This window comes from Culex quinquefasciatus, chromosome 1 (assembly GCF_015732765.1).
Source record: "Culex quinquefasciatus strain JHB chromosome 1, VPISU_Cqui_1.0_pri_paternal, whole genome shotgun sequence".
Classification (NCBI taxonomy): domain Eukaryota; kingdom Metazoa; phylum Arthropoda; class Insecta; order Diptera; family Culicidae; genus Culex; species Culex quinquefasciatus.
In genome coordinates this window covers 43,866,087-43,891,775 of record NC_051861.1, presented here as the reverse complement: position 1 = coordinate 43,891,775, position 25,689 = coordinate 43,866,087, and the positions used below count along the sequence as shown (strand labels likewise).

General features: G+C 45.2%; 3 protein-coding genes and 1 pseudogene across 3 annotated transcripts; 2 read left to right on the top strand and 2 right to left on the bottom strand.

Moving 5' to 3' along the window:
- Window positions 1-10,586, top strand: LOC6033695. The gene is made up of 4 exons (XM_038266852.1): window positions 1-1,153; window positions 8,613-9,029; window positions 9,098-9,764; window positions 9,834-10,586. Exons 1-4 carry the CDS (start codon window positions 1,013-1,015, stop codon window positions 10,202-10,204), a joined length of 1,596 nt encoding a protein of 531 aa, XP_038122780.1. The 5' UTR covers window positions 1-1,012; the 3' UTR covers window positions 10,205-10,586.
- A 6,729-nt stretch (window positions 10,587-17,315) lies between these two features.
- LOC6033696 (cytochrome c-type heme lyase) lies at window positions 17,316-18,648 on the bottom strand. The gene is made up of 2 exons (XM_001844069.2): window positions 18,457-18,648; window positions 17,316-18,328 (listed from the first exon to the last, which is right to left on the bottom strand). The coding sequence occupies exon 2, from the start codon at window positions 18,324-18,326 to the stop codon at window positions 17,481-17,483; it is 846 nt and encodes a 281-aa protein (XP_001844121.1). The 5' UTR covers window positions 18,327-18,328; window positions 18,457-18,648; the 3' UTR covers window positions 17,316-17,480.
- A 2,824-nt stretch (window positions 18,649-21,472) lies between these two features.
- LOC119765459 lies at window positions 21,473-22,234 on the top strand. Its single transcript, XM_038249323.1, has 2 exons — window positions 21,473-21,954; window positions 22,023-22,234. The coding sequence occupies exons 1-2, from the start codon at window positions 21,473-21,475 to the stop codon at window positions 22,090-22,092; spliced, it is 552 nt and encodes a 183-aa protein (XP_038105251.1). The 3' UTR covers window positions 22,093-22,234.
- Window positions 22,235-24,294: 2,060 nt separating this feature from the next.
- Window positions 24,295-24,737, bottom strand: LOC119765458 (annotated as a pseudogene).
- Window positions 24,738-25,689: the final 952 nt, after the last annotated feature.

Genomic DNA, 25,689 nt, shown 5'->3' with positions numbered 1-25,689 from the left:
CCCGCTGTCATTCATTCGCCGACAGAAAACGCGAAAAAGGTGCGCTTGCTTTTTGGTGGTTGCGATCACCACAAGAGTGAATGAAAAAGAACCTCTCAACGACGACGACGACGACGACGGAAGAGAACGGAGCAGCAGCCAACAAGCAAGCAAGCAAGTCCATCAAGCATCCCTCGCAGGAGGAGGACGAGGAAAAAAAAAGTGAAGCCACCAAAGCAGGCGCCGTCGTCCGCGCGGAACAATAGTGTTTTTGACAGCTTTTTCACTGTTTGTAAACAGTGAACTGCACAATCGATCGATTGGCCGCGGTGGGTGGCACCAGTTTAGTGGAGAAACGGGTTCCGGGAAGACCGCCCCGCCGCCGTCGTCGATGGAGTACGGGAGAAGGGAAGTGGCGGAGCAGCAGCAGCAGTAGTGAATTGGAATTGGTTGGCCCCTTCGTCCGGGGCGCTCTGGGAAAAATAGTGAATTCAAAAGTAGCAGCAGCGATTAGTTGGGAAGATTTTAGTTGCCATCTTTCTGGGGAGATTGCTGTGGACTTTCCTCGGCATTTGCGATTTGCAGTGGCGAGCTGGAGCAAAGAGAACCTTGAAAGCCTCGCGTTTTTTTTTCTTCTCCACACATCTCATCGCCCTTCTTCTTCGTCGTCATCGTATTGCCACCACCGCCGTCGTGTGGCCTAGCTTTACTTGACTGTCGTGTAGTCATTTTGGTGGTGGAGAGTTATTGCTTGCCAGCTAGGCCAGGGCGCTCTAGAGCGGGCCTCATCCAAAAGGGCATCGACCCTGGAGCTGCCACCGGAGCCAGATCGTGTGACCTGGAAGTGACGCAATCAAATTGGGCGGAACCGTCCAGAAGCGTTTTGTGCGAGTGTGTTTTTAGCTGGAATTCCGGGACGTTTTCCCCTCTCTTCACCTTCCGTCCCGCCCGTGGCAGTATAACGGGACGACGAAGGTAGTACCAGCAGCAGCAGCAGCAACAACAACAACACAAACAAACAAACCAAGCAGCGATGGAGCAGCTGCAGATTCAGGATCTGCCCTTCTGTCGGCTCTGCTTCACGCAGGGCGTCGAGCTGTACGAGATCTTCCCGGGGGCGGGCAACGACAACGAATCTCTGCTCATCAAGATTATGGACTGCGTCACCGTGGCCGTGAGTATTGTTGTACCGTTTGCGAATGCTAAATTAGGCTGGATGTTAAAAGATAAACATGAGGAAATGTTTGATGTTTTGGAGGAATCGAAATGGTTTAAACAAATTTAATCACTTAATGCTGGCAGTATGAATTTAGCTAAAATTTGGCACTGGGCTTATTATTGTTATATTTTTTTTTTTGTAAAAAATATTTTTCAGGTCAACTATTAAGATTTTAAACCTATTTTTTATTACAATACAATTAAAAGCAAATAATTTCGGAAAGATTTGTTGTATTTTTAATAAGACATGAGTTTTTTTTGCTAATTCAACTTTAAATGCTGTTTAAAACTAATCAAAGAAAGGGAAAAGTATTGTTTCTTACAGCTCCGACACAAACACTAGGTTTCTAGGATCATAGGCTCTTGTGGAGGTCAAGCACGACTCCAGCGATTATTCGCCTATGAATTTCTATGCTTCCGTTCTAGCTAAATATTGTGATAGGGCTGAAGCCGAAGTGTAAACAAAGAGTCTATCCTGCTCGTTCCTAACGTAAACATCAACTAACGTGAGCAGGATAGACTCTTTGTTTAAACTTCAGCTTCGGTCCTTTTACATTGTTTTGCTTGAGTTGTTGAAATTTTCTAATTCTCCAAGCAAAACATTCTGACCCAGTAAATAGTAAATCTTTCCCAGTTCCTGAGCGGAACACCCTTGAAGGGTATCTGGGCCGGCATTTACAAAGCGGATTCAGTGGCAGTTTCATTCTCAACTTTATGTTAACATGTTAAGGTCGCCTCCCTAAGGTGTCGTGATAAGGTCCAGTTAGTGACGATACACTACCTTCCCTTTACTAAGTACCCAATCGATTCCAGAAGGGAAAAGATCACCAGTTTTGTTGGTCCGAGCCGGGATTTGAACCCCGATCTACCGCTTACGAAGCGGAAGCGTTACCACTGGGCTACGTGGCTCCTGGAGTCCTGGAGGAGTGGATGGATGGTGTCGTGTGCCCCATCTACAAAAAGGGCGATAAGCTGGACTGCGGCAACTACCGCGACATCACGCTTATCAACGCGGCCTACAAAATCCTCTCCCAGATCCTCTGCCGTCAGCTGTCACCCCATGCAAGGAGGTTCGTGGGGCCCTACCAAGCGGGCTTCACTGGCGCGCGCGCCACCACGGACCAAATATTTTGTCTCCGACAGATCCTCGAGAAATGTCGTGAGTACAACGTGCCCACACATCACATCTTCATCGATTTCAAGGCGGCCTATGATACAGTCGACCGCGAGCAGCTATGGCAGATTATGCACGAGAACGGGTTTCCGGCTAAACTGACTCGACTGATCAAGGCTACCTTGGATGGTGTGATGTGTCACGTGCGTGTTTCGTGGGATTTAGCGGAACCCTTTGGATCACGCCGAGGGCTGCGGCAAGGTGATGGCCTATCCTGTGCGCTGTTTAACATCGTCCTTGAGGGCATTATTCGAAGGGCGGGCATTGACACGAGTGGCACGATCATGAACAGGTCCTACCAGCTGCTTGCTTTTGCCGATGACATCGACATTGTGACAAGAAACCCGGAGACGGTGAAGGATGTCTACACCCGACTGAAGGTACAAGCAAGGCGTGTAGGACTTGGCATGAATACGACGAAGACGAAGTACATGAGAGGAAGGGGTTCGAAGGACGTTGGCCCCCCATGTCTCACCCCTCTAGCTGTGGATGATGATGAGTTGGAGGAGGTGAGCGAGTTCGTGTACTTGGGATCGCTGGTAACCGCCGACAAAGACACCAGCAAAGAGATCCGGACTCGTATTTTGCCGGGAATCGTGCGTACTTCGGATTACGGAAGACTCTCACATCAGATCGAGTGCAACGCCGCACGAAGCTGACGATGTACAAAACACTGATTAGACCGGTAGTCCTCTATGGCCACGAGACTTGGACGATGCGGCAGGAGGACGAACGTGCCCTTGGAGTTTTCGAACGGAAGGTGCTACGAACGATCTACGGTGGAGTGCAGGTGTCTGACGGAGTGTGGCGAAGACGCATGAACCACGAACTGCACGCGTTTCTTGAAGAACCGACCATCGCCACTCAGGCGAAGATCGGGAGGCTCATGTCGCCCGAATGGACGAGGGCCAGCCTGTCAGACTGCTATTTGACCGCGCTGAACCAACTGGTGGGGAGATCAAGTGAATGGTGATATCCGGAAGATCTGTAACCTAGGAAATTGGAGAGTAGCAGGACAAGACCGAGAAAGATGGAAGCGTCTTCTTGCTACAGCACGCGTACCTGGTGCGCTATGCTGATTGGTATGGTATGTATACACCATTAGCTTGGCCTGCTGCACGATTCTCCGGTCCATGGCTGCTTGTCTCCAGTGTCTACGAGCACAAAACTTTATTTCCGAACTATTTACAAATGGTACGTTCGTTTGAGGGCTAGTTCCGCACTGAGTGCCGCACTCAGCAGGCATGCCAGATTTTGAAGATTTTCGGGCACATCACAAAAACGCAAATGAGTTTAACTTGATGGCAAAATAATATTTTACAAATGGCAAAACAATAAGTTTGAGCATTGAGCCTGTGCTCTAAAATCTTCAAATGTGGCATCCCTGGCACTCCGAGCTGTCAAAGTGTTTGTTTGAAGAAACTCGCGCTAGTTCCGCACGAGTTTCGCCGCCATCTTGGAACTGAAACTCTAGTGCCGCACTCGATATTTTTTCAGTTTCATGCGAGTTCCATGCACACTGAAAAAGAATGTTCGTTTGAACCAAAACTGGCACCGACGAGTGTGGCACTCAGTGCCGCACTGGCTGTTCAAACGAACGTACCAAAAGTTACGATTTGTATACTCTTCGCGATACTCCTTCACTGAAAGAAAGGCCCACAGTAATATCAAATGTTTCACACGTGAATCTGCCCCATACGACATTGCATGTAGATTTCATGTGAAAATCACTTCGAAAATATTAATCGTGGTTCACGGTAAAGTCAAATGCAAAACACGTTAACTTCACGTGATGACGCACATGAATTTGTAGTGCTTTGCACATGAATGTTAAATGACTTTGTAGTGCCAATCAAATGGTTTTCCATTGGTATTCAGACGGGTAAAAAAGGTGGAAATTTTTCTCAATTTTTATTTATTAATCGCACAGTTTAAGTTACAAATAAAAAATCACGACAATTTCTTAATTTTTGCATTTTAAAATATGGAAATTACACAAAAATCGCTTAAGCGCATCAATTTTTCTTCACAAACACAAATAGTCAAAGAATGGGGACCAAATGTGTCCGCGTTAAATCCGCTGCAATTGATATCCATGTTGAATCTCGAGAAGCACCGCTCGGCTGGAGTTTAGGTGACGAATCCGCACAGCTGAAGTTCTGATGCACATAGGATTAACGATAAGAATGTTTTTCAGATCGTTTGCATCAAACTCCGGATTTAGAGCACGTCCTCTGGCCGAAATCTATTCTTCTGGAACAAAAAAATAATCAATCTGTATTAAGATTTAAAAGCACTTCTTTTATCTTGTTTTTACTCACCTACAAATTACACGCAGGGAGTCCCTTTTTTATTCAAATAAAACAATAATTATCAAAGTTTTTTTTTCGGAAAAACTCTCGTTAAAACCACTTTTAAATCCAAAGAGCAATTTCTGCTCCACCATCGTTTGTGGCCATCTTACTTATGACAAATTTTCGCCAACCACATTCAAAAACCAAAACATTTCAATCTAACATGTGTTTCACGTCAAAATCAAAGGAATTGTTATATGGGGCAAATCTAAGTGAAATTCATTTGAATCTAAAGTGAACATCATGCGAAAAAAGAATGAAAGGTTTTTCGCTAACGATCAGCTGATTCGAATGATTTTCACATCAATTTGACATGAAAAATATGTGTGGGTCAAAGGAAAAGCATGTGAATTTATCGTGTTGATTTTTTGGGACACTCACGTGTAATAACACTTGATATTACTATGTTGGATTCTTTCAGTGTTGCGACTTGCCTTTGCACGCCGTTTCGCTGCTGTCTTCTTCTCGCACGTTCGGTCGTTTGGCGCGCGAACTCGTCGTCGCGCCGTTGTTTTCGGCAGTCAAAGTTGGCAGCACCGTTTCTGTCAACGCTGCAGGGGGTGGCGCACACTGGGCAAAGTAGCACAACTTTAGGGCAACACTTCGGCTTGGGCCGAACGCGCTGTGATGGCACATTAGTTTTTACATTCCATCTTGTCCCCCTTCCTGTAAAGCCGGGCAAATAACTCCCTCGGGCCTATTTTTATAAGTTCTACATAATACCATCCTTACCAGCCGCTTTGAGGGCATCCTTAACGAGGGATCGTGGATACTGGCTCGTCCCCACCGTCCAACGTGCCACTTCCGTTCAGGTGCTCGTCCGCCTATAGTCCTCCGTCCTCCTACCTGACACATTTTGGCTCGCGACATGAAGCCATTCCGGGGGTTGGCTGAGTTTTTTTTGTAGAACTTACGCGTTTCGTTGGAGCAATGTCCCATGCCCTAGCACTCCAACTACGGCTCCTTGATCCCACGGGTGTTATGCAGAAGCCAGTTGACCCGCGCTGCTTTTTCCGGTCCGAAATCGTCTGACATTACTCGTCGAACCCATCCGTTTCGCCGAAGTCGGTCCACACAATCTTGGCCCGCAGAACTGTTTTGCAGCGTCCAAGCGGTTCGTGGTGTTGATCCGGATACATGACACACAGTGTGTTGTCGGAAGCAGTATCCAGCTGCAAGGGTCCTCCTCAGCTTCAGGTCCGTCTGCGTGACGAAACGGATGCCATTGGACGTGGCGATGTCCATAGACCTTGGCTGCACTACCTGCTTGAGGTTCGCCACACGGTGGCAATCTTTTGTAACGTGGTTCTCCAGTGTGACAGACGCCGAGACGAGAAAAGAGATTTGGAAGACGAGACGATGCTCCAGTTTTTTAAGGGGTAAAGGGAAAATCTCCATGGTATTCCCAAGTAGGATCTAGGATACGCTCTAAGCAAGCGTCTATTAACTATAGAGCAGTTCTATAGGATTTCGGTCATTCGATTTTTTTGTATTTTTTAATCCGACTGAAACTTTTTTGGTGCCTTTGGTATGCCCAAAGAAGCCATTTTGCATCATTAGTTTGTCCATATAATTTCCCATACGAATTTCGCAGCTGTCCATACAAAAATGATGTATGAAAATTCAAAAATCTGTATCTTTTGAAGGAATTTTTTGATCGATTTGGTGTCTTCGGCAAAGTTGTAGGTATGAGTACGGACTACACTGGAAAAAATGATACACGGTAAAAAAAATTTGATGATTTTTTTATTTAACTTTTTATTACTAAACCTTGATTTGCAAAAAAACACTATTTTTATTTTTTTTTTTTGATATGTTTTAGAGGACATAAAACTTTTCAGAAATTTCCAGGTTGTGCAAAAAATCATTGACCGAGTTATGAATTTTTTAATCAATACTTATCTTTCAAAAAAATCGAAATATTGGTCGTAAAATTTGTTCAACTTCATTTGTCGATGTAAAATCAAATTTGCAATCAAAAAGTGCCTTAGTAAAATTTTGATAAAGTGCACCGTTTTCAAGTTAAATCCATATTTAGGTGACTTTTTTTGAAAATAGTCGCAGTTTTTCATTTTTTTAAGTTAGTGCAGGTGGTCGCAGTGAACTTAACCCAATGCCCATTGGGCAAAAAAAAAAAAAAAAGTTAGTGCACATGTTTGCACACTTCTGAAATTTTTTTTTTGAATAGCTGAGAAAATTCTCTATATTTTGCTTCTTCGGACTTTGTTGATACGACCTTTAGTTGCTGAGATATTGACCTTTGCATTGCAATATCTCAGCAACTAAAGGTCGTATCAACAATGTCCGAAGAAGCAAAATATAAAGAATTTTCTCAGCTTTTCAAAAATATTTTTTTCAAAAGTGTGCAAACATGTGCGCTAACTTAAAAAAAATAAAAACTGCGACTATTTTCAAAAAAGTCACCTAAATATGGATTTAACTTGAAAACGGTGCACTTTATCAAAATTTTACTAAGGTACTTTTTGATTGCAAATTTGATTTTACATCGAAAAATGAAGTTGAAAATTTTTTACGACCAATATTTCGATTTTTTGAAAAAATAAGTATTGATTAAAAAATTCATAACTCGGTCAATGATTTTTTGCACAACCTGGAAATTTCTGAAAAGTTGGCATTTTATGTCCTCTAAAACATATAAAAAAAGTGTTTTTTTTGCAAATCAAGTTTTAGTGATAAAAAGTTAAATAAAAAAATCAACAAATTTTTTTTACCGTGTATAATTTTTTTCCAGTGTAGTCCGTACTCATACCTACAACCAGAGCTGAAAATGTCAGGGGTCCTGGCGCGAAAATCGGTGACGCATACACGATTTTTTCAGATCCATTCACTGAACCACAAAACCGTGACATAAACAAACCCGACTCAGTCGTGAGTGCCCTAGCTCACTGAGCAGCTGCAATGCGAGGCAGTAGTCGACCAACGCTCATTCGACGTTGCACGCACACACATAATGAAACAAGTTTTTACACAAAAAGTTGGTATTTATGCGTGGAAATGTAATTTTGAATATAAGTTATGGTTGTTTTAAGTGTTTTGCACAGTCTAGAACCATTCAATTGTTTAAAAATAGTCAAAAAAGTGTTTAGAGAGGATTTAACGAGTCAGTCATACGACACGAATTGAGTGAATGTAGCTCATTTTTTCACGTCTCTCATTCTCCAGCAGCCGACCGGCACGAGTCAGGCGGCAGTGGTTGAACGGACACAGTAGGCTTACAGTCACATGCTAGCAGTGAACTGACATTTTGGTTTGCTTCATGTGTACGCTGGGTTGGAAACATTTTGCAGGCCTGCCTACAACTTTGCCGAAGACACCAAATCGATCAAAAAATTCCTTCAAAAGATACAGATTTTTGAATTTTCATACATCATTTTTGTATGGACAGCTGCGAAATTCGTATGGAAAATTATATGGACAAACTAATGATGCAAAATGGCTTCTTTGGGCATACCAAAGGCACCAAAAAAGATTCAGTCGGATTAAAAAATACATAAATTAAAATTGATGAAAAAAGACCGATTTCGTAGAGAATTGCTCTATCGAGCTGTCAAATCGCAACATGGAGTTAAACTTTCTGTGCAGTTACTGTGAAGCTTACCAAGGCTTTTCAAAAAGTTTAACTCCATGTTGCACGCACACACTCTCACTTTTAATTTCTCGATAGCGAATATGGAATGAATGCAAGATGCGATCAAAATGCTAACACAGAACTCCACGAACAGAGACACACAAAAAATGAAAATTAACATAAAATATAGGACTTTGCGTGCGCACTGCCAGCGAACTAATCTTGGCTGTCAAAGTGGTCTAAAATTCTGCACAACAGAGTGCTTCTAAACCCAACTAATGTGTTCCCTTTTCCGCAGATCACATTCGACGACGATTACAATTCGTACATTTGCGCCAAGTGCGTGACCACTGTCGAGGAATTTTACGACTACAAGGAAAAATGCAAGGAGAACGACACGCTGCTGCGCGACAAGCGAAAATCTGTCGACCAGACCGCAATCTACAACGTGGTCAACATGCCGTCGGAGGAGGAGGTGGCCAACAGCAACGGCAGCAGCGCCGTCGGCCAGGAGCTGGCCACGATCGACGACCAGCAGATGACGCTCGAGCATCGCATCAGCATAGAGGGCGGCGCCCCGCTCAACGGAAATATCATCGAGTTCAAGAAGCAACTGTTTACCGCATCGCCCGACCAGCTCGGCATCTGGATTTGCGTGGCCTCGGGCAGCGACATCCAGTGTCCGGCCATGATCCAGGTTGACGAGAACGTGCAGGTGAGTGGTTTGGTGGGGTGCGAGGGGTTGCGAAGTCATGGGTAATGACGGGGTTTATTGTTTCGCAGGTCGTTGCCGAGATTGGACAGCACAACCACGGACTACCGGTTTCGGTAACGGATAATCCTCAAGATACCAAGCCTCAGCTGACCCCGCAACCGCAGCAACAGCAACAACAACAGCAGCAGCAACAGCAACCGCAACAACAGACAGTTGTTACCTCTCCGCAGTCGGCGAGCAAGAGTGCCGGAACGGCCGGCACCAGCTCAGGCAGCAGTTCGAGCAAGAAGCGCAAGGCAAAGGATCAACCGAGCAAAAGGAAGATTTCCAACGACATTCTCGTCGGCGACGGCTGGCTCGTGGACGTGGACAGCCAGAAGCGTCACCACTACCAGCTCGTCACGAAGGACGGCTATCAGACGTTCCTGATTTTCAACGGTTATCGCTTCCGCACGCAGCAAAAGATTCGCAACGGAATCGCGTCGTGGAAGTGTGCCTGGAACGGGCGCAAGGGCTGCCAGGCCATCCTGCACATTACCGAGGACTACCAGAAGGTCAAGGAAGTTGGCAATCCGCACAACCACGAACCGTCGCTGCGAGACCGGATGATTTCGGGCAAACCCGCCAACGGCAGCGATGTCTCGATGATGGCCTCGGACGGCGACGAAGAAAGCATGCACGCCGCCGGAGTCGAGTTGCAGCACATTACCATAGCGGCAGCTGTCGGTGGACACGGTAAGGGTTTGCCTACCGTAACTTAGTCCGTAGTAACAACACGCTTTAACAACAATCTCTTTCTCGCAGGAGGTAACAGCAGCAGCAGTAACAGCACGCACTCGGTAACGCTGGCGAATGCCACCGTAACTGGCGGCGGTCCCACCTCGACGGTGGTCACCAGCAGTGCGCTGGGCGGCCTCGACGGCGTCACAACGGTCAGCCACAGCTCGTCGCTCGAGCATCTGTCCACGTCGGAGATTGTGGATTTTGTCCAGCAGAACAGCAGCGGCAGTGACCAGCTCGTAACGACGGTCGTCGATGCGGACGTTCATCACGCGGCCGTCGTCGGCGGAGTCGTGGTGGATGACGACGTCGTCAAGGATACGGATACGGCGATGCCGATGGACATTGAGGAGATCATACGGCCCCACGTTGTGCTGCATTCGGCGAACGAATGAACGACGCCCGCGGGGGGAAAGGAAGGAGATTTTACAGTGAAGGAAGAAACACAATGAAATCATGGTTATTCAAGAAATGCTATCGAGATGGGAGGACAAGATTACGGATGAATACAGTGCGGCGCGGATATTCTCAAAAACCCTAAAATAATATATATTTTTAAATTGTGTAGCATCGTGAGAAGTGGAGCGCTGGATGAATGATTCTAAGGGGGTTTTAAGCAAAAAGACTAGCGTTTAAGATTTACGATTACGGATAACGCATTAAGCAAAATGTGCTGAAACAGAAGGCAGTATGAGTATAGAATTGTAGTCGGTAAGTAACGTACATCTAAGCTTCTTTGTGTAAATTGCCAAACTTAATAAACCATAATAAAGATCATCGGGTTTTTTTTCCTTCGGAGGAAAGAAATCCCTTTTAAGCTTTTAACTGATGAGTACACATTTTCTACGTTTCTTCTCTACTTCAATAAATTTGTTAGTTGAATTCGCTGTTGCTTTTAGGTGCCATAATTTAGCAGAGCTTTTCCGAAGGTAAACCGCTCCAGCAAAGCCTTCATTTCGCGAAGCGACCTTTACAGGGACAAGCAAAAGTTAAGCTTAGGCAACAGCACCTCAACAGCGAAGAAGCGAACGGAGACGGCGTAGGAGTCACCCTTGGAGCGCCCACATTGCCGCTCAAAGCAAGTCCGTCCCATTTGAAAGTTGTCTTTATAGATGTCGGCCATCGTGTCACCAACTATTTATTACTAGTACCCACCAGTACTCTATATTACGAGTCCCCTGCGCTGTCCGATTGATCCACACTCGCGGGACCAAAATGCAGTAAATCAGAGTGAAATTAAACTTGACAATAATCATACAAATGTCTATGTTCTTACTGAAAATACAATAATAATCTAAAATTTTGAAATCCAACCTAACAACAAATTAAAAAATATGAAAAATCAAACATTTCAGAAATTTCAAATAACTTTTTTTTATATAATAAAGAAAATTTCAACAAAAATATGAAATTTGGAAATTCAAAATTAAAAATATGCAGAATTGAATAATAATTTTAATATTAAAGTTTTTATAAATTCAATAGCTCAAAAAAGTTAAAACTCTGAACGAATGTACAAGTCGAAATTTCAAAAGTTTTAAAAATCGGAAACATAGAAATTCGTAATTACAAATTTAAGAAAACCTCGAAATTATAACAATCAAAACTCTATTTCTTCCAAAATTAAAAAAATCTAGAATGAAAAATTAAGAATTTAAGAATTCAAGATTTTAAGATTTTAAGAATTTAGGAATTTAAGAATTCAAGAATTTAGGAATTTAGGAATTTAGGAATTTAAGAATTCAGGAAAAAAATTAAACATTCGTACCCAATTTGTACCTGTCTTATTTAATAATTTCCAAATTTCCTGACTTCCGTATTTCCAAATTTACTAATTTCCTTAACTTCCTAACTTCCTAAACTCCTAATTTCCTAGTTTCCTAATTTCCTAACTTCCTAATTTCTCGATTTCCTTATTTCCTAATGTTGGAAGTCAACCCTAAGTGCGGCCCTGGTGATTAGATTTAGTTTAGCTTTAGGCGCAGTAGGCTTTGCCACGCACATCTTTTATATAAACACCACCCACTCTGTGTTAACCCTCTTTCCCCGAATAAACGCCAACTCGTCAGGTTATGGGCCCAGCACATCGCGTGGCGCGTCGCCAAGGAAACCGCGAACGGAAGGAAACAGTTTTTACACGTGCGCGGACGCCCGGAAAAGTGACGCCATTCTCGCGATCGGAAAGTGAGTTGAATTTTTGGGAAGTGAGACGCGAAAAGAACGTTTTCTAGTGCGATGGAGTACGAATTTGTGTCGCACGCGTTCGACGGGACGAATTTCTCGTGCTGGAGTTTCCGGATCGAAGCGGATTTGAAGGCGCAGAAACTCCACCACTGTATCGAGCGGACGCTGGAGGAGGAATCGTTTTTCACGGTGGTTGCGGAGGAAGGCGTGGCGGAGCGGGTGCGGAAGGAAGCACTGCAGAAGTCTCGGAAGGAAGAGGACGAAAAGTGCAAGTTATTCCTGCTCAAAACGATCGCCGAGCCGCAACGGGAGTCCGTCCGCGGAATGTCATCGCCGAAGCTGATGTGGGAAGCCCTGAAGGAAGTGTCGGACCGGAAAGCAGCGCGTGCCGGAAGTAACGGAACGTTTCCGTTCAAGTGTCGCGTCTGCGGGAAACCGGGGCACACGAAGGTGGACTGCCCGTGGAAGAAGAAGGTGAAACAGGCTGCCGGAAGTGTGCAGCAGCCGACGAAGGGGAAGGCGCATGCGGCGGAAAGCAGTGCCGGTGCCAAGGAAGTCGTGCCGTTCGAGCCAGAAGCGGAAGAAGCCAACAGTGAGGAAGCAGACGGAAAGTTCCGGTGGGTGCTGGACAGTGATGTTTCCGAGCACATGGTTGGTGATTGGAATCTGCTGGTGAATGTGCGTCGGATGGAAACCCCGAAGGTGGTCAACGTGGCCGAAGCAGGAGTGACGCTCGAAAATCACTTCGTCGGATAGGTGAAAATGAAGGCCGGCGTCGGAAAAAGGACGTTGAACTGCACGGTTCACGACGTCCTGTACGTGCCTGGATTGACGACGAACCTGTTCTCCGTGGAGAAGGTGGCTGAGCGCGGAATGGAAGTCTCGTTTGGCCGGAATCATGCTTGCATTTCGAAGGACGGAGATGTCAAGTGCAATGCAACGCGGAACGGAAGTTTGTTCGTGTTTGACGTGGAGCTCGAAATGTGTGGATCGGACGTGGTGGCTGAGTGCTGAGTTGGAGAGTCAAGAAGAAGTGCCAGAAGATAGAGTGTGCACGGACGATCAACTCGACAGTGAAGAATCGGATGTAGATGACACAGTGCAAGAAGAAGAAGAAGTGCTGGAAGAGAACGCAGTACCAGAACTGGAGGAAGCTGCGGGAGAAAGAAGAGGTCGCGTGGAGAAGCATCCGGCTGGGTTCTCCGAACTCGAGTTGGAGCAGAAGTGGGCGGCAAGGCCCGACCACGAGTTGAAGCTGAAGTGGCCGGCAAGGCCCGATCACGACGCCTGCGTCGCCATTGCATTGAACGCCGAGGCCTACGTGGACGAGATTACCGACACCAATGAAGCGCTGCAGAAACGCGACGACTGGCCGCTGTGGAAGGGCGCTATCGACGACGAGTTGCGGTCGCTAGAGAAGAACCGCACGTGGGACCTCGTCGAGGCTCCTGCTGGTCGCTGAGTTTTGTGCTGCAAGTGGGTGTTCAGGATCAAGAAGGAAGAAGACGGTATTGCTGCCAGGTACAAAGCTCGTCTCGTCGTGACGGGGTGCCCGCAACGTGCGGGGTACGACTACAAAGAAAAGAACGCCCGAATCGTCGCTCGTGAGCTGCCGGCAGAAGCGGTGGAACAGCTGCACCAGACAGAAGTACGGAAGCCTCCAGGATTTGAGAGGGGGAGTAAGGTGCGAAAGCTGGACAAATCGCTGGTTGGCTTGAAGGCGCTGCAAAACAGGCAAAAGCGGTACAAGTTCCGGTTGCTGTTCAAGAAGATCTCGAAGCTTGAAGGAGCGCAAATGGAACGAGACCGTCGATCCGCTGCTAGGAGTTGCGGACGGAGACCGGGGAAGCGATGTCGTCGATCGTCGCTCAACATTCGGTTTTGCCTGCGAACCGATCGGAACCGCCATCAACTCTCCGGTGGCAAGTCAAGAGGAGAGCAAGTACACTACGAAGAAGATCTACAAGACCGGAAGCGGATGAACCTCGGAGCATCCACAACATCAACATCCGTGATAGCTGGCCAGGAAGAACTCACCAAGTTGCCAGTTCCTCCTGACAAGTGACCAGCTCGCCGATGTGTTTACCAAGGGCCCAAGTTGTTTCGACCGAGAAGCACCGAAGCACTTTAGGTTTGAGAGGGGGTGTTGGAAGTCAACCCTAAGTGCTGCCCTGGTGATTAGATTTAGTTTAGGCGCAGTAGGCTTTGCCACGCACATCTTTTATATAAACACCACCCACTCTGTGTTAACCCTCTTTCCCCGAATAAACGCCAACTCGTCACCTAATTTCCTAACTTCCTAATTTCCTAGTTTCCTGATATCCTAATTTCCCAATTTTCTAACTTCCTAACTTCCCCACTCCCTAATATCCTGATTTCCTTATTTAATTTCCTAGTTTCCTAATTTAAAATTTTTCTTATTTCCTAATTTCTTAATTTCCTTGTTTCCTTATTTCATAATTTCCTTATTTCCTAATTTCTTTATTTTACTAATTTGCTAATGTCATAATTTCCAAATTTCCTAATTCCCTGATTTCCTATTTTTTGATTTCCTTATTTCATAATAACATATTTTTTTTTATTTATAGTTTTTCTTGTTTAAGAATTTAAGAATTTCTAATTTCCTTTTTTTTTTTTTAAGAAATGTTCAATTATTGGTTCCTTAATTTTTTTTTTATAATTGTTGTTAAAAGTTTTTGAATAAACATCTATAATCTATTTAATTTTAACTTTTGAAAATTTTTAATCTTTTTATTTTTTCCTCGAAACCTCAAGCGCGCACACCGTCAATCGCGCTCATACCGAACTGTCAACTTTTCTTGGGGGGGTCACGAAAAGAACACGCAGCATTTCTTGACCGCGTTCCTTCCGATCAGCATACCGTACTTAAAGAGATGAATGCACAATGGTGTAAAATCTCTATAATAAATAAAAAAAAAAAAAAAAAAAAAAAAACAGAGCTGCCGGCAAGGTTCCCTGGTGAGCTTTTCAAATATGAGATGATCTGGGACGAGGAAAAGCTAACGAATGAGTGGATGGATGGTGTCGATGGTGTCGTGTGTCCCATCTATGAGAAGGGCGATAAACTGAACTGCGGCAACTAGGGGAAATATGCCCATTTTAAGCCTAATAAGCGGTCGTGTTTGAATGATGCTGGATAATCTGCATTGTTCCTTGAAATTCACTAAAACCAAGTACACCAATGAGTAGAGCAACTTTTTGTGAACATTTCTGTTTATTTTCACTTTTATTAAAAGTTATGCTATTACTTTTACAAGCATTTGAAAAAATATTTCAAAATGCATTTTAATCAGTCGAGTGCATTGGGCCACGCCCAGTTTCTATTTTCAGCTTAGTTCTTTTTTTCTTCCAACGCTCTTTTAGGCCTGCTTAGTGCTGCCAAAATTGATGAAATGTTAAGCGAACACTCACGAAAAGTAACATTTATAGAGAAAATTTCCTGACAACACCACAAGCGCTGCGGGTGGTGTTGGTGGCCACCCTTTGTTCTTTATTTGCCTTCGCTCCTCGCTCGGTTTTTTCCAAGGGGCTGGAAACTCTAATATTACTTAGGAATACTGAGTATACTAATTATATTCCAGTATACTTGTTAGTATACTAACCGAAAAGCAATAAACTGTTAGTATATTAAGATACTCTCAGTATATTGGTAAGTATACTGGCGGTATGTAAAGGAAATAATGAGTATACTAACATATATTTTGATATACTGGTTAACATAATAAGTATAGCTCTAAGAGTTTCCAACCCCTTGGTTTTTTCAGCCTTCGATTGGAATAAGTAGTCAAAATTGAAACTTCAAAAGACTTAGCGCGTTTGTTTTTTTAATGGTGCTTGGTAATTATTTACATTTTTCGGGATTATTTTTCAAGTGAGTGACTAAGTAATGGTCAAAAGAACCTGTTGCCGGTAGTTGGAAACAATTTATATCTTAAGCGCTTTGAAATCGTTAGCGCAAGTGAAAAGATATTGATGGCGACTTTCGTTAAGCAGTTAACCTCTGATCTCGCGTGTGGATGTGTGTGCCACCAAAATGATGAGAAATGGTCTCGTAAAATAGAAATTATGATCAAAAGTGCATTAAATTAGATTTTTGTTGGCCAGTAAATGGCATAAATTTGCGTGCTAACTCGAGGCGGTGCTGTTGCTGGTAAGTTTATAGCTTAACCCTCTACTGCCCAATTTTTTTTCGAAAATATTTATTTTTCCCGTGTTCAGGAGGTCATTTTGAGCAACTTTTGTTCTACGAAAAACTTTACTTCTCTTGTTTTATGTTTTTCTTGTTTTATTTGGAAAATTGATTTTTGGCGATTTTTTAGATCGAAGTCCGTCTAAAGGCGGGGTTAGGTTGTAGAGGGTTAAATAGTATTTTTGGAGCTTTAATCGAGCATCAAACTCTCCATATGACGAAGATAGGTGTTTGATTAGAAAGGGTATATTTCCTCTACCGCGGCATCTTGTTTATCAACGCGGCCTAAAAATCGTCTTCCAGATCCTCTGCCGTCAGCTGTTACCCCATGCAAGGAGGTTCGTGGAGCCTCACTGGAGCGCGTGCTACTAGGGACCAAATATTTTGTCTCCAAGCGTTTATTTAATTTCAGGCCAAAATTAAAGGAATGTGAAAAGTAAGCATTGTAAATAAATTTGAGTAACTTTTACTTTCAAATTTCATCAGGAAAATATATAGCATCGGTGGTCCCCTCGTTATGTTTCGATCAGCCCAGTTAGCGAGCAGCATTCCGTGACTAGGCTACGTTCTCAGCCCAGTTACCGAACAAGTACTGTAGTTGGGCTCCTTCCGGGATGTTCCTCGCCTGGGTGTCAACCGACAAGTATCATGCACCCTATTAAAAGTTATAAGCTCTAAGTGTTTTAATGCATTTTTTGGAGGCCGGATCTCATATATTTTGATGAAAACGTGGTCTGGATCTATCATGTGACCTGTCGTTGAATAGGTAATCAAAAGACCTTTCCAATGAGTTCAAAAAATTACAGATCTGACAAACCTATCAAAAGTTGTTAGCACATAAGTGCCCTGATTTATGAAGATCTGGTACGAATAATGAATCAAATTGGAAGGACACCGAAGTCCACGACGAGCGCATTTTTGCTAGTCCAGTTTTACTCTAGTCTACATTTCCGTGAGAACAGTGCATAGAGGATAAGGATGAGCCACGAGCTGGCGCAACTCTATGGCATGTCAAGGATTCGAAAAGAAGGTACATATGCGATTCGATAAAAAAACTACTTTAGCAATTTTCCTTTGGACTGTGATTCACTACGATCAATCAAACAGTGAAGTTTGGTTGTTGAACAGCTTTTGATGATAAATGTGCATGTTTTATTGATAAACGTTCAAATTAGTTCCGGTAAGTTTGTGTAGTAGTTCTATGTTTTGTAATCAAAAGGACATTGCGTATCCTTCTTGTCCACTCTCTCTCTCTCTCTCTCTCACCAGGACAAGATTCAGTTTGTGTTGTCTTCCTTGAACTTACCCTGCAGCTCAAACTTCCAGCGCATGTAAGCGACCTTCATTCGGTCCCAGACGTTTTCGGGTGAATCCATGGCGGGCCTCACGTCGAGCAGGGCAAATTTGTACTTTTCGTCCACCATGCCACCGTCGTAGTAATCGATAATGTATCGCACATCCTTGCCGCACCGGTCGACGATCCAGTCGTGCCGATCGAAGGGCAGTTCGTAGCCCATCCAGCTGCGGATGCGCGCCCTCGGGCTGTATTCCGTGGCCTTGCCGCCAAAGCTTTTGAGTTTCGGGTTGCCACACTCGCGGGCGTGTAACGCTTCCCATTTGAGTACCTCCTGCCAGGCCTGTTCGTTGTTGGCGTTGTGGATTTTGATGATGTCGCCCATGTCCTTGGGGGTGATGTCGTCCTTTTGCCAGCGCCAGCCCTTGCGCAGCATCGCGTTCCAGAACATCTGCTGGCTTGGGTAAACCCAAAATTCCTGCTTGCCATCCTCGGTCACCTTCGGGATGGACGACACCTGGCGATCCTTGGGCAGTGCAAACGGCTGATCTGGGGCAGGATTCTGATTCATGGGGGGCATCATGTTGAGCGGGTTGATGTCCGACTCATCGTGCTTGACCGGACACTCGGAAATCAGAGTTGGCTTCTCCTTAGGCTCTTGCTTCTGGTGCATCGGACATTCCGGCGGAGGATTGGCGGCCCCACTCGAGGCATACTTTCCTTCGTGGTGGACAGGTGGGTGCCCGGCCGGCAAGTTTGGTGTTGCCGCCGCTTCTGTGTGTACAATGTGGGATGCGACCAGCTCGGCCGCGGAAACGGTGTTGCCCATTGCTGGAAGGAAAAAAATTCAATGCAGGAACCACGTTAGGAAACATGCTTTTATTGCCGGAGGTAGAACTATTTTGGGTTTGTTACATAATTTAAGAAATTTTTCAACCTGCTGATTTCCTTTATCCTACCTTTATTTCACAACAAGCCGAAATTTTTGAACAAGTTTCTGCCCGCCGCAGCAACTGTTGGTGAATTTAAGTTACCAATGAGTCAATTTTATATTTTTCCAGGATAATCTTTTGTAAACAGGCAGAAAACGAGTGTTTTTCGCGTGCGAAAAGGTTCTGCGCCTGCTGCGGGTGTAGAAAAGTCAATTTATTTGAATGACAGTTCTAGTAGCCGAGGATGCCAACTTTTTCAATAAAGTTCTGCACTTTGAAAGTGTAAACTTTGAGTGTCTGTACGTGTATGGACAAAAGTCTGCGCATGACCATCTTACAGTAAAACTCCCGGTTGTATGATCCAGTCGACGCGTTCCGTTTAACTTCCGTTTGAAATTCCGTTTTAACGAAAAAAGTTTGAGTCGAATTCTCAGCAGCCCAGTTAACTCAATCGGAATTCTGAAACGGAATTCAATTCGAATCGTTTACGTATTCCGTTCTAAACGCAACAACCGGTACGTACACGGAATCGGTTGTTGCGTTTGAAACGGAATACGTAAACGATTCGAATTGAATTCCATTTCAGAATTCCGATTGAGTTGACTGGGAGGGTCTTCCCAGTCAGTTCAATTTGTCTGTGGTTCAATTGATATTCTGAAACGGAATTGAGCTGACTGCGTATGGTTCGGCACGGAGAGAATCAGAACGGAAAGATCAGCAGTTATAGTAATTGATTGTTTATTTGTGTCGAGAGCCTGTTAGTTTACAACTTTTTATCAGGTTAAGGAGGTAACTTAAAGGTAGAATACAATTGTTGTAACGGAAAGTTGTAAAATGAGTTTTTACCCAGTCAACTCAATCGGAATTCTGAACCGTAATTCAATTCGAATCGTTTACGTATTCCGTTTCAAACGCAACAACTGGTACGTACACGGAATCGGTTGTTGCGTTTGAAACGGAATATTGTGGTTTCGGAAATAAATCGAATTTTCGCGGCGACTTATCTGACACTACGCTCCGCAAACTGATCAACTCTAATTTTGAGTGCAACGAGATGTTGTGTTGAACGCGAGGTTAAACGTCACTGAAAAACATTTTGTCGCTCTGGCACCAAACCGAAACGAGCGATTTCCACTCTCGCCGCACTTTTTCTCTCCGCATTTTTTTTCTAACTAGGTAAATAGAATCAGTGCTTGCGTGTTGTTGTCGTAGGTTTTGGATGATGATGTTGGCCATTTATGCAAGTAAAAAAAGTACATATTTCCTTTCGTTTTTAATTAAATCAGCTAAAATCCATCGACATAAGTTTTCGCCAATCAAAACAAGATGGAGGAATCACAACAAACTTGGCTTACACACTGATCGAGTAATACCGAATTAGGCTAGACAGAAAAAGGCGGAGAGAAAAAGCGCGGCGAGAGTGGAAATCGCTCAGTTCGATTTAGTGCCAGAGCGACAATACGTAAACGATTCGAATTGAATTCCGTTTCAGAATTCCGATTGAGTTAACTGGGTAGGCATGATACAGAGAGGATTCACTAATTCGAATGGAACTGCATTCGAATGAGCGAATCCAAATTCGCTAACTGGTATACGACTGACAGCTGTCAAAGGCTTGAAACCACGTGTTTGAAAATTGTTTGACATGTGGTTTTGACAACTGGTGATTGAGTGCCTTTTAATTCGAATACATTCAAATTAGCAAGCATTCGGATTAGTGGACAGTCGACGTAGCGAAATTCTATAAATGCAAGGACTCTCGGCCATCAGCAGTCCCTGTTTATATAGCCCTGTCAACCTGTCAAACAAAAGACTACATAAACCTCGTGACGAAAAAAAAGCAACATGAAAAAAGCGCCATGTACATTCGGCTAAGAAAAACGAATCATAACAAAGCGTCCCCCTCAATGACAGCAGGGTGATATAATAGACGTTGGTGATTTCAAAAGAAGTTATGTTTGTTTTTCTAAAATAAAACGACGGAAATAATGTTTTATTGAATTTGGATGATCAAGTATCAATGAAAGCAACGTTTTTCATCGTTTGTTATTATTAGAACATCTTATTTTGCTTTTATACTAAAATGGGAATTGAAAATGGATGCTCAACATTCAAATGCGTTTTTTCTCAAAACGCATGGTTTGTACATGATGCTTTTTGAAATGTTTGTGTCGAGTCAGCAAAATAGCGAAAATCAGACAAATTGGAGTTAGGAGCGAGTGCTTAACCAGCCATACGAGAATTTCCCCTACGCATATATGTAGCATTTTGCAGTATAATTCCTGAAAAAAGTCGTTCGAAAAAACGTGCACGAGAGCGTTAACTTTTCTTGCGGCCAAAGCTTCCCGTAACGCGTCACGTTGAATGGCACATGGGGCGGCAGGTGCACCGCACGAATGTTCACTTCTATCGATCCCCCATCTCCATATAAATATAGTTACGTGAAAATAATACACCGTCAAGCTGTGTAAATATTTACCAAAGGTCTGCCTGCCTGGTCGAGTCGGGTTGCTGTCGCGTAACGTTATCCCAGTCAGGCATTACAGCCCGTTGGCCAACGTGATGTTACACGTGATCGTCATTTGCGCGTCTCATTACGACGACCCCAATGTGAATTTATCGGAAAATTCTGTTCATACATCATGCCACCAACGAGATTAGTTAGCGAATAGTCAAAAAGTTACAGTTTAATTTTATTTAAATATATTAGGTACTAAAAAAATCTACAATCTGGTTTTCAAGATTTACGAGTTTAACCGAGGGGTAGCTCACTTCGCGTTAGAACAACAAAACGCACAAAAAGTAGCTCGAAATTTGAGAACGCTTCACAAGGCGACGATTTTTTTCACAACGCCACGAGAAGGCATGAAAAGGCAAGCTAACGCGCGTTAGCGCTCGCAGGGCGGCTTGTTTCTGCTCGAACGAAAAGCTACAAGAAATCGATCTTGCAACCCTGCCAAAACAGATCGAGCAGTTTTTCCCCAAGTTTGGCAACTCGGTGTTTGTTTTGTTTTTTTTTTTTTCTAGCAGTTTGATTGTCAAAATGAAAAGCAACAAGAAACTCGGTGATTTTGGCGTGTTTCTGTATACGGACGCTGAGGAAGTGCCGCCGGCGCCGGCCGCCGATGAGTCCAAGGTGCTGGACGACAGCATCGAGTGTTCGCTGCCCAGCTCGGACAGAATGACCTACCGGTTAAAGCAGCGGTTGGATTTGATCTCGAACGGAAGCAGCACAATGAACGCGGCCGTCAGCTCGAGCAACGTGTACAACTCGACCCCGATCCAGAAGCAGTTCGAAATCAGCTCGGAGAGCGTGAGCAAGATTACGCGACCCTCGGTAGACAACAGCCACCAGGAGGACGAGAAAGAGCACGGCGCCATCGTGGCGGACAATTCAACGGCCGGCTGTTGCAGCGAAGGAGCCGGAGCCCAAGAAGGATGCTCCCGAAACAAGCAAGGAATCTGTTGCCTCGTCGGTGAAAGAAGAAAACAGTCTGAAATCGTCGGAGGTCGATTCGTGTACAGGTTTGTTGCACCGGGTGGGAGCTTGGATTGCAGGGAAGTGTTATTTAATGAATATTATTCTCTCGCAGAGGAGACCAACCTGTACGCCAGCAACGCCCAAATTCAACGGAATCTCCTCCACGTCAGGATCCGAGCTAGAAGATAAATCTGGCGTGCAGACGCCAGCAAATGTGACGACCACTGCAGCCTCGACCACAACGACAACCACCGACGCCAACAAGCTTGACCTCACCCAGGCACTGACTTCCGAGGATGCGCTGTACGAGGTCAGCGTATGGTTCGACGGAACGGAGTTGCAGTTCTTGTCGGTGGAGAAGGTGATCGAGAACAAGCTGGCATCGCCCGGTTTGGCCGAGTCCACCCAAGATCTGACAGGAATTGACTCGTCAAAGCAGTCCTCCAATGGTAGCGTGGGAAGTCTTGGCCCGTTCCAGCTGCCTTCGGCGAGACCGGCCGCCGATTCACACTCAAGCGCAACGGACAGTTCGGGGACAATCTCCAGCCAGTTGAAGGCACCACTATTCAAGGTTAAGCACACCGTCCGAGGGGCCAAGTTGATGATCGAGGAATTCACCAAGATCAAGCCGGCGCTCAGCAAGGATGATGAGCTATCGGACGCGGAACTGGACCAAAGTAGTTCCAACGCGAAGACGCCCAAAACAACCACCGAAAAGTGGTCGAGGAATGAAGCGACCCCGCACCGAGTCGGAAGTCGAAGCAAGCCTCCTCGAAGAGCGCCAAGAAGCAGAAACCGGACACACCCGTACCTGCCGAGCCGGAACCGCAAGTGAACCAGGACGATTGGTTGTGCTGTATGGCGCGGTGGTCCGACCCAAAGTACTATGCAGGCAAGGTCACAAGGAGACAACAAGTTCATGATGCTGTTCGAGGACGGTGCCTCGAAGGCCCTCTCCAGGACGTCATCGTGATCGGCGACAAGGACACGCTCCCGATCGTCGGCCACGCCGTACACGCGTTCACCGGAGGCGACACCTACGAGGTCGGTTTCGTCGACGAGGTCAAGCGGAACGAAACCATCAACGAAGTATTGTACGTGGTCCGGATCGGTAAGGGCACCGTCGAGGTGACCGCCTCCGGCCTGTATCTGAACGAGGAGCAGGCCAAGTAGTCAACTGGGCATGCAAGGCCGCCGAAGGAGGCGCGGACGATCCGATGACAAACGCGACAAACACGACGATCCTACAGACGAAGCGTCCGCCGCGGGTGGTGGCGAGAAGGGTTCGCGGTCGATGCGGAGCAAACCCAGCAAAAAAATCCAGGTTCGGGATATCCCACGCTAAGCCAACCGCACGGACCTCCGACCACGTCGATCTCGACCAGTGCCTCGATATCGTCCAATAAAAACCACCGGAGCGCCGACCTACACACCGACTCTAGGACAAACCTCTTCTCCAAGTCCAGCAGCTAATGCTCCGATCTCCATCGCTGCTCACATTCTTCCAATCACGTCGACCGGATATGCCGTAGGTCCAAGCGCCCCCGGTGCTCCTCCGCCAAACGATGTTTTTTTTATCTGTTTTTTTTTTTCAACCGTTTCCAGCTCGTTCTCCCGGCAGTGGTTTGTGTGCTTTCTAGCCAGCCCGTGTTTCGGCAACTCGCCTGCGTTCCAGAAGGTCATCCTCCCAGCAGTGGCTCGCGTTCCGAAGAGTCGTCCTCCTGTTTTTTGTGCGCGTCCCAGCAGCAGCCCGCGTTTCCGCAACTCGACCGTGTTCAGGAGGGCCGTCCTCTCTCTACGGCGGACTTCCGGTAGAATTCTGGTTGCGTAGCCTGTTACCACCGCGGCACCTTCAGCTTGCACGAAAGCACAAGAACCTTCAGGGCGCTGAGATGCAGGTACCTGCGTAGAATTTGGATTGCGGTCGTCGACCTTCGATGATTTGATGACCGCCAGACTAGGAGAGCATCACAGATTGCCACCAGGATACATGTTTTAGTCCAGGTTGAAGCGGAGCCGTTGAAGAACGTGCATCACGTGTGCCAGTATTGTCTGGCAGTTTGAGCCAAGAAAGCAGCTGAACGAAAAAAAGGTTGGAGCTGAGTAAATATTCGAAAAGGTTCATTAACTACTAGGCGCAGAGTACGGGAACCTGATCTGCACTGAACGACTCAACTCAACTCAGATCCGCATATGACATCAGTTTCAAAAAGTACATCAACGAACTCGACACGGCGAGATTTTAATAGGATTTAATAGGGTTTACAAAAAAAAAAAAAAACGATACTAATAATACTAATAATTGTATGGAAAAACCTCTTACACTTTTCCGCACGTTTTTTATTCAGAAAAATTAGAAAATAAAGTCATGCAATATAAAAAAAGTGAAAGTTTTTAATACAAAAAGTTTATTTGCGTGTTGGTGTTTGCAAACGCCCAGCCGGAGCAGCAAAGGCCTCAAATATCCGCGTTGGACCTTTTACGCTCTCTACCGCCGGCCATCGCCGGAAATCTGCTTCACATTCCGGATTGTGGTGGAACTATCCAGCTTAAGGGTCGGCGATGGTGACCTTGACCTCTACACCGGGCTTGATGTTGATCGAGGTTATCTGCTTGACGATCTCGGACGGCGAGTGCAGATCGATGATACGCTTGTGCAGGCGCATCTGGAAGCGATCTTTTTGGAACCATCACCGCAGGTCAGCGCACACCTTCTCCAGGCTGCGGACATTGCGCAAGCTCAGCGTGACGCGGTTCTGGTGAAGGGTCGCGGCCTTTTCGATGTCCTTTCTAGTGGCGGCCATTTTGCACGATTTTCTTCCGCCCAGCTGCCGACAGTAAAAATCAAGCGTGATCACCTAGAATTAACCATGCTTTTCTCCCTGCCACTGACTAGCTTATTATCAGATGCTCCTCCTGCTTGGCCACCGGTAGCCGCGTAATACCATTTACTCCGCGGCACAGGTTCCTTGGCCAACAAATGTGAACGTGAAAAAATGAAAAGATCAAAACAAACTGCTCGACTGATTTGACAACGAGATCTGTCATTTGCTCTTGACAGTTCTCGTTGTCAAAAAAATCGAGCAGTCGGAGGTGCGAACGCAAGAAAAGGCAACAGAAAAGGCGAGCTAAGGCGCGTTAAAGCAAGAAAAGGTCAGATAGGGTTGAATAAGGTGAAATAAAGAGGAGCGAACGCCGAATTTTTTTTAAAAAGGAATGTCAACGCTCGACCAAGGCAGAAGTGAACCACCCCTCGAGTTTAACCCTGTTTTTGACTTTTTATTTGTTAATAAATTGTAACAGAAATCAAAAACGTAAACTCCCGGCATCACATTTCTAAATAAAACTTCTTATTGCGTTCAGCTCACTCTGAAGCCGTACATGTACAATTCTTCTTATCTCTCTTATCAGCACAGTTTATATATTGCGATATTATTGTGGCTAAACAACGTTTTCCACAGAAGTCAACTTCCTCTCTTCAGGCTAACTCGCCACAACTAGCAAATAATTCGCACTCTTGTTCGCACTAGTTTGTGACGAGTGAGTAACACGTGATGGGAAAACTTGAGAAACTGACATTATTTAGACATGTGAGCTCGCGCAGATAGAGCGCGATCCGCCGTTTCTTCATGCAACTCGCAGTACACAGCAACGAATGATGGAGTGTTTATTTATCAACAGTAGTATTTACTATAGTTAGTCATTCTTGCCGCCAAATATTTTTTTCAATAACTCTTCATAAAACAACATTTACTTGATCGAATTTCTTTTGATGTTGA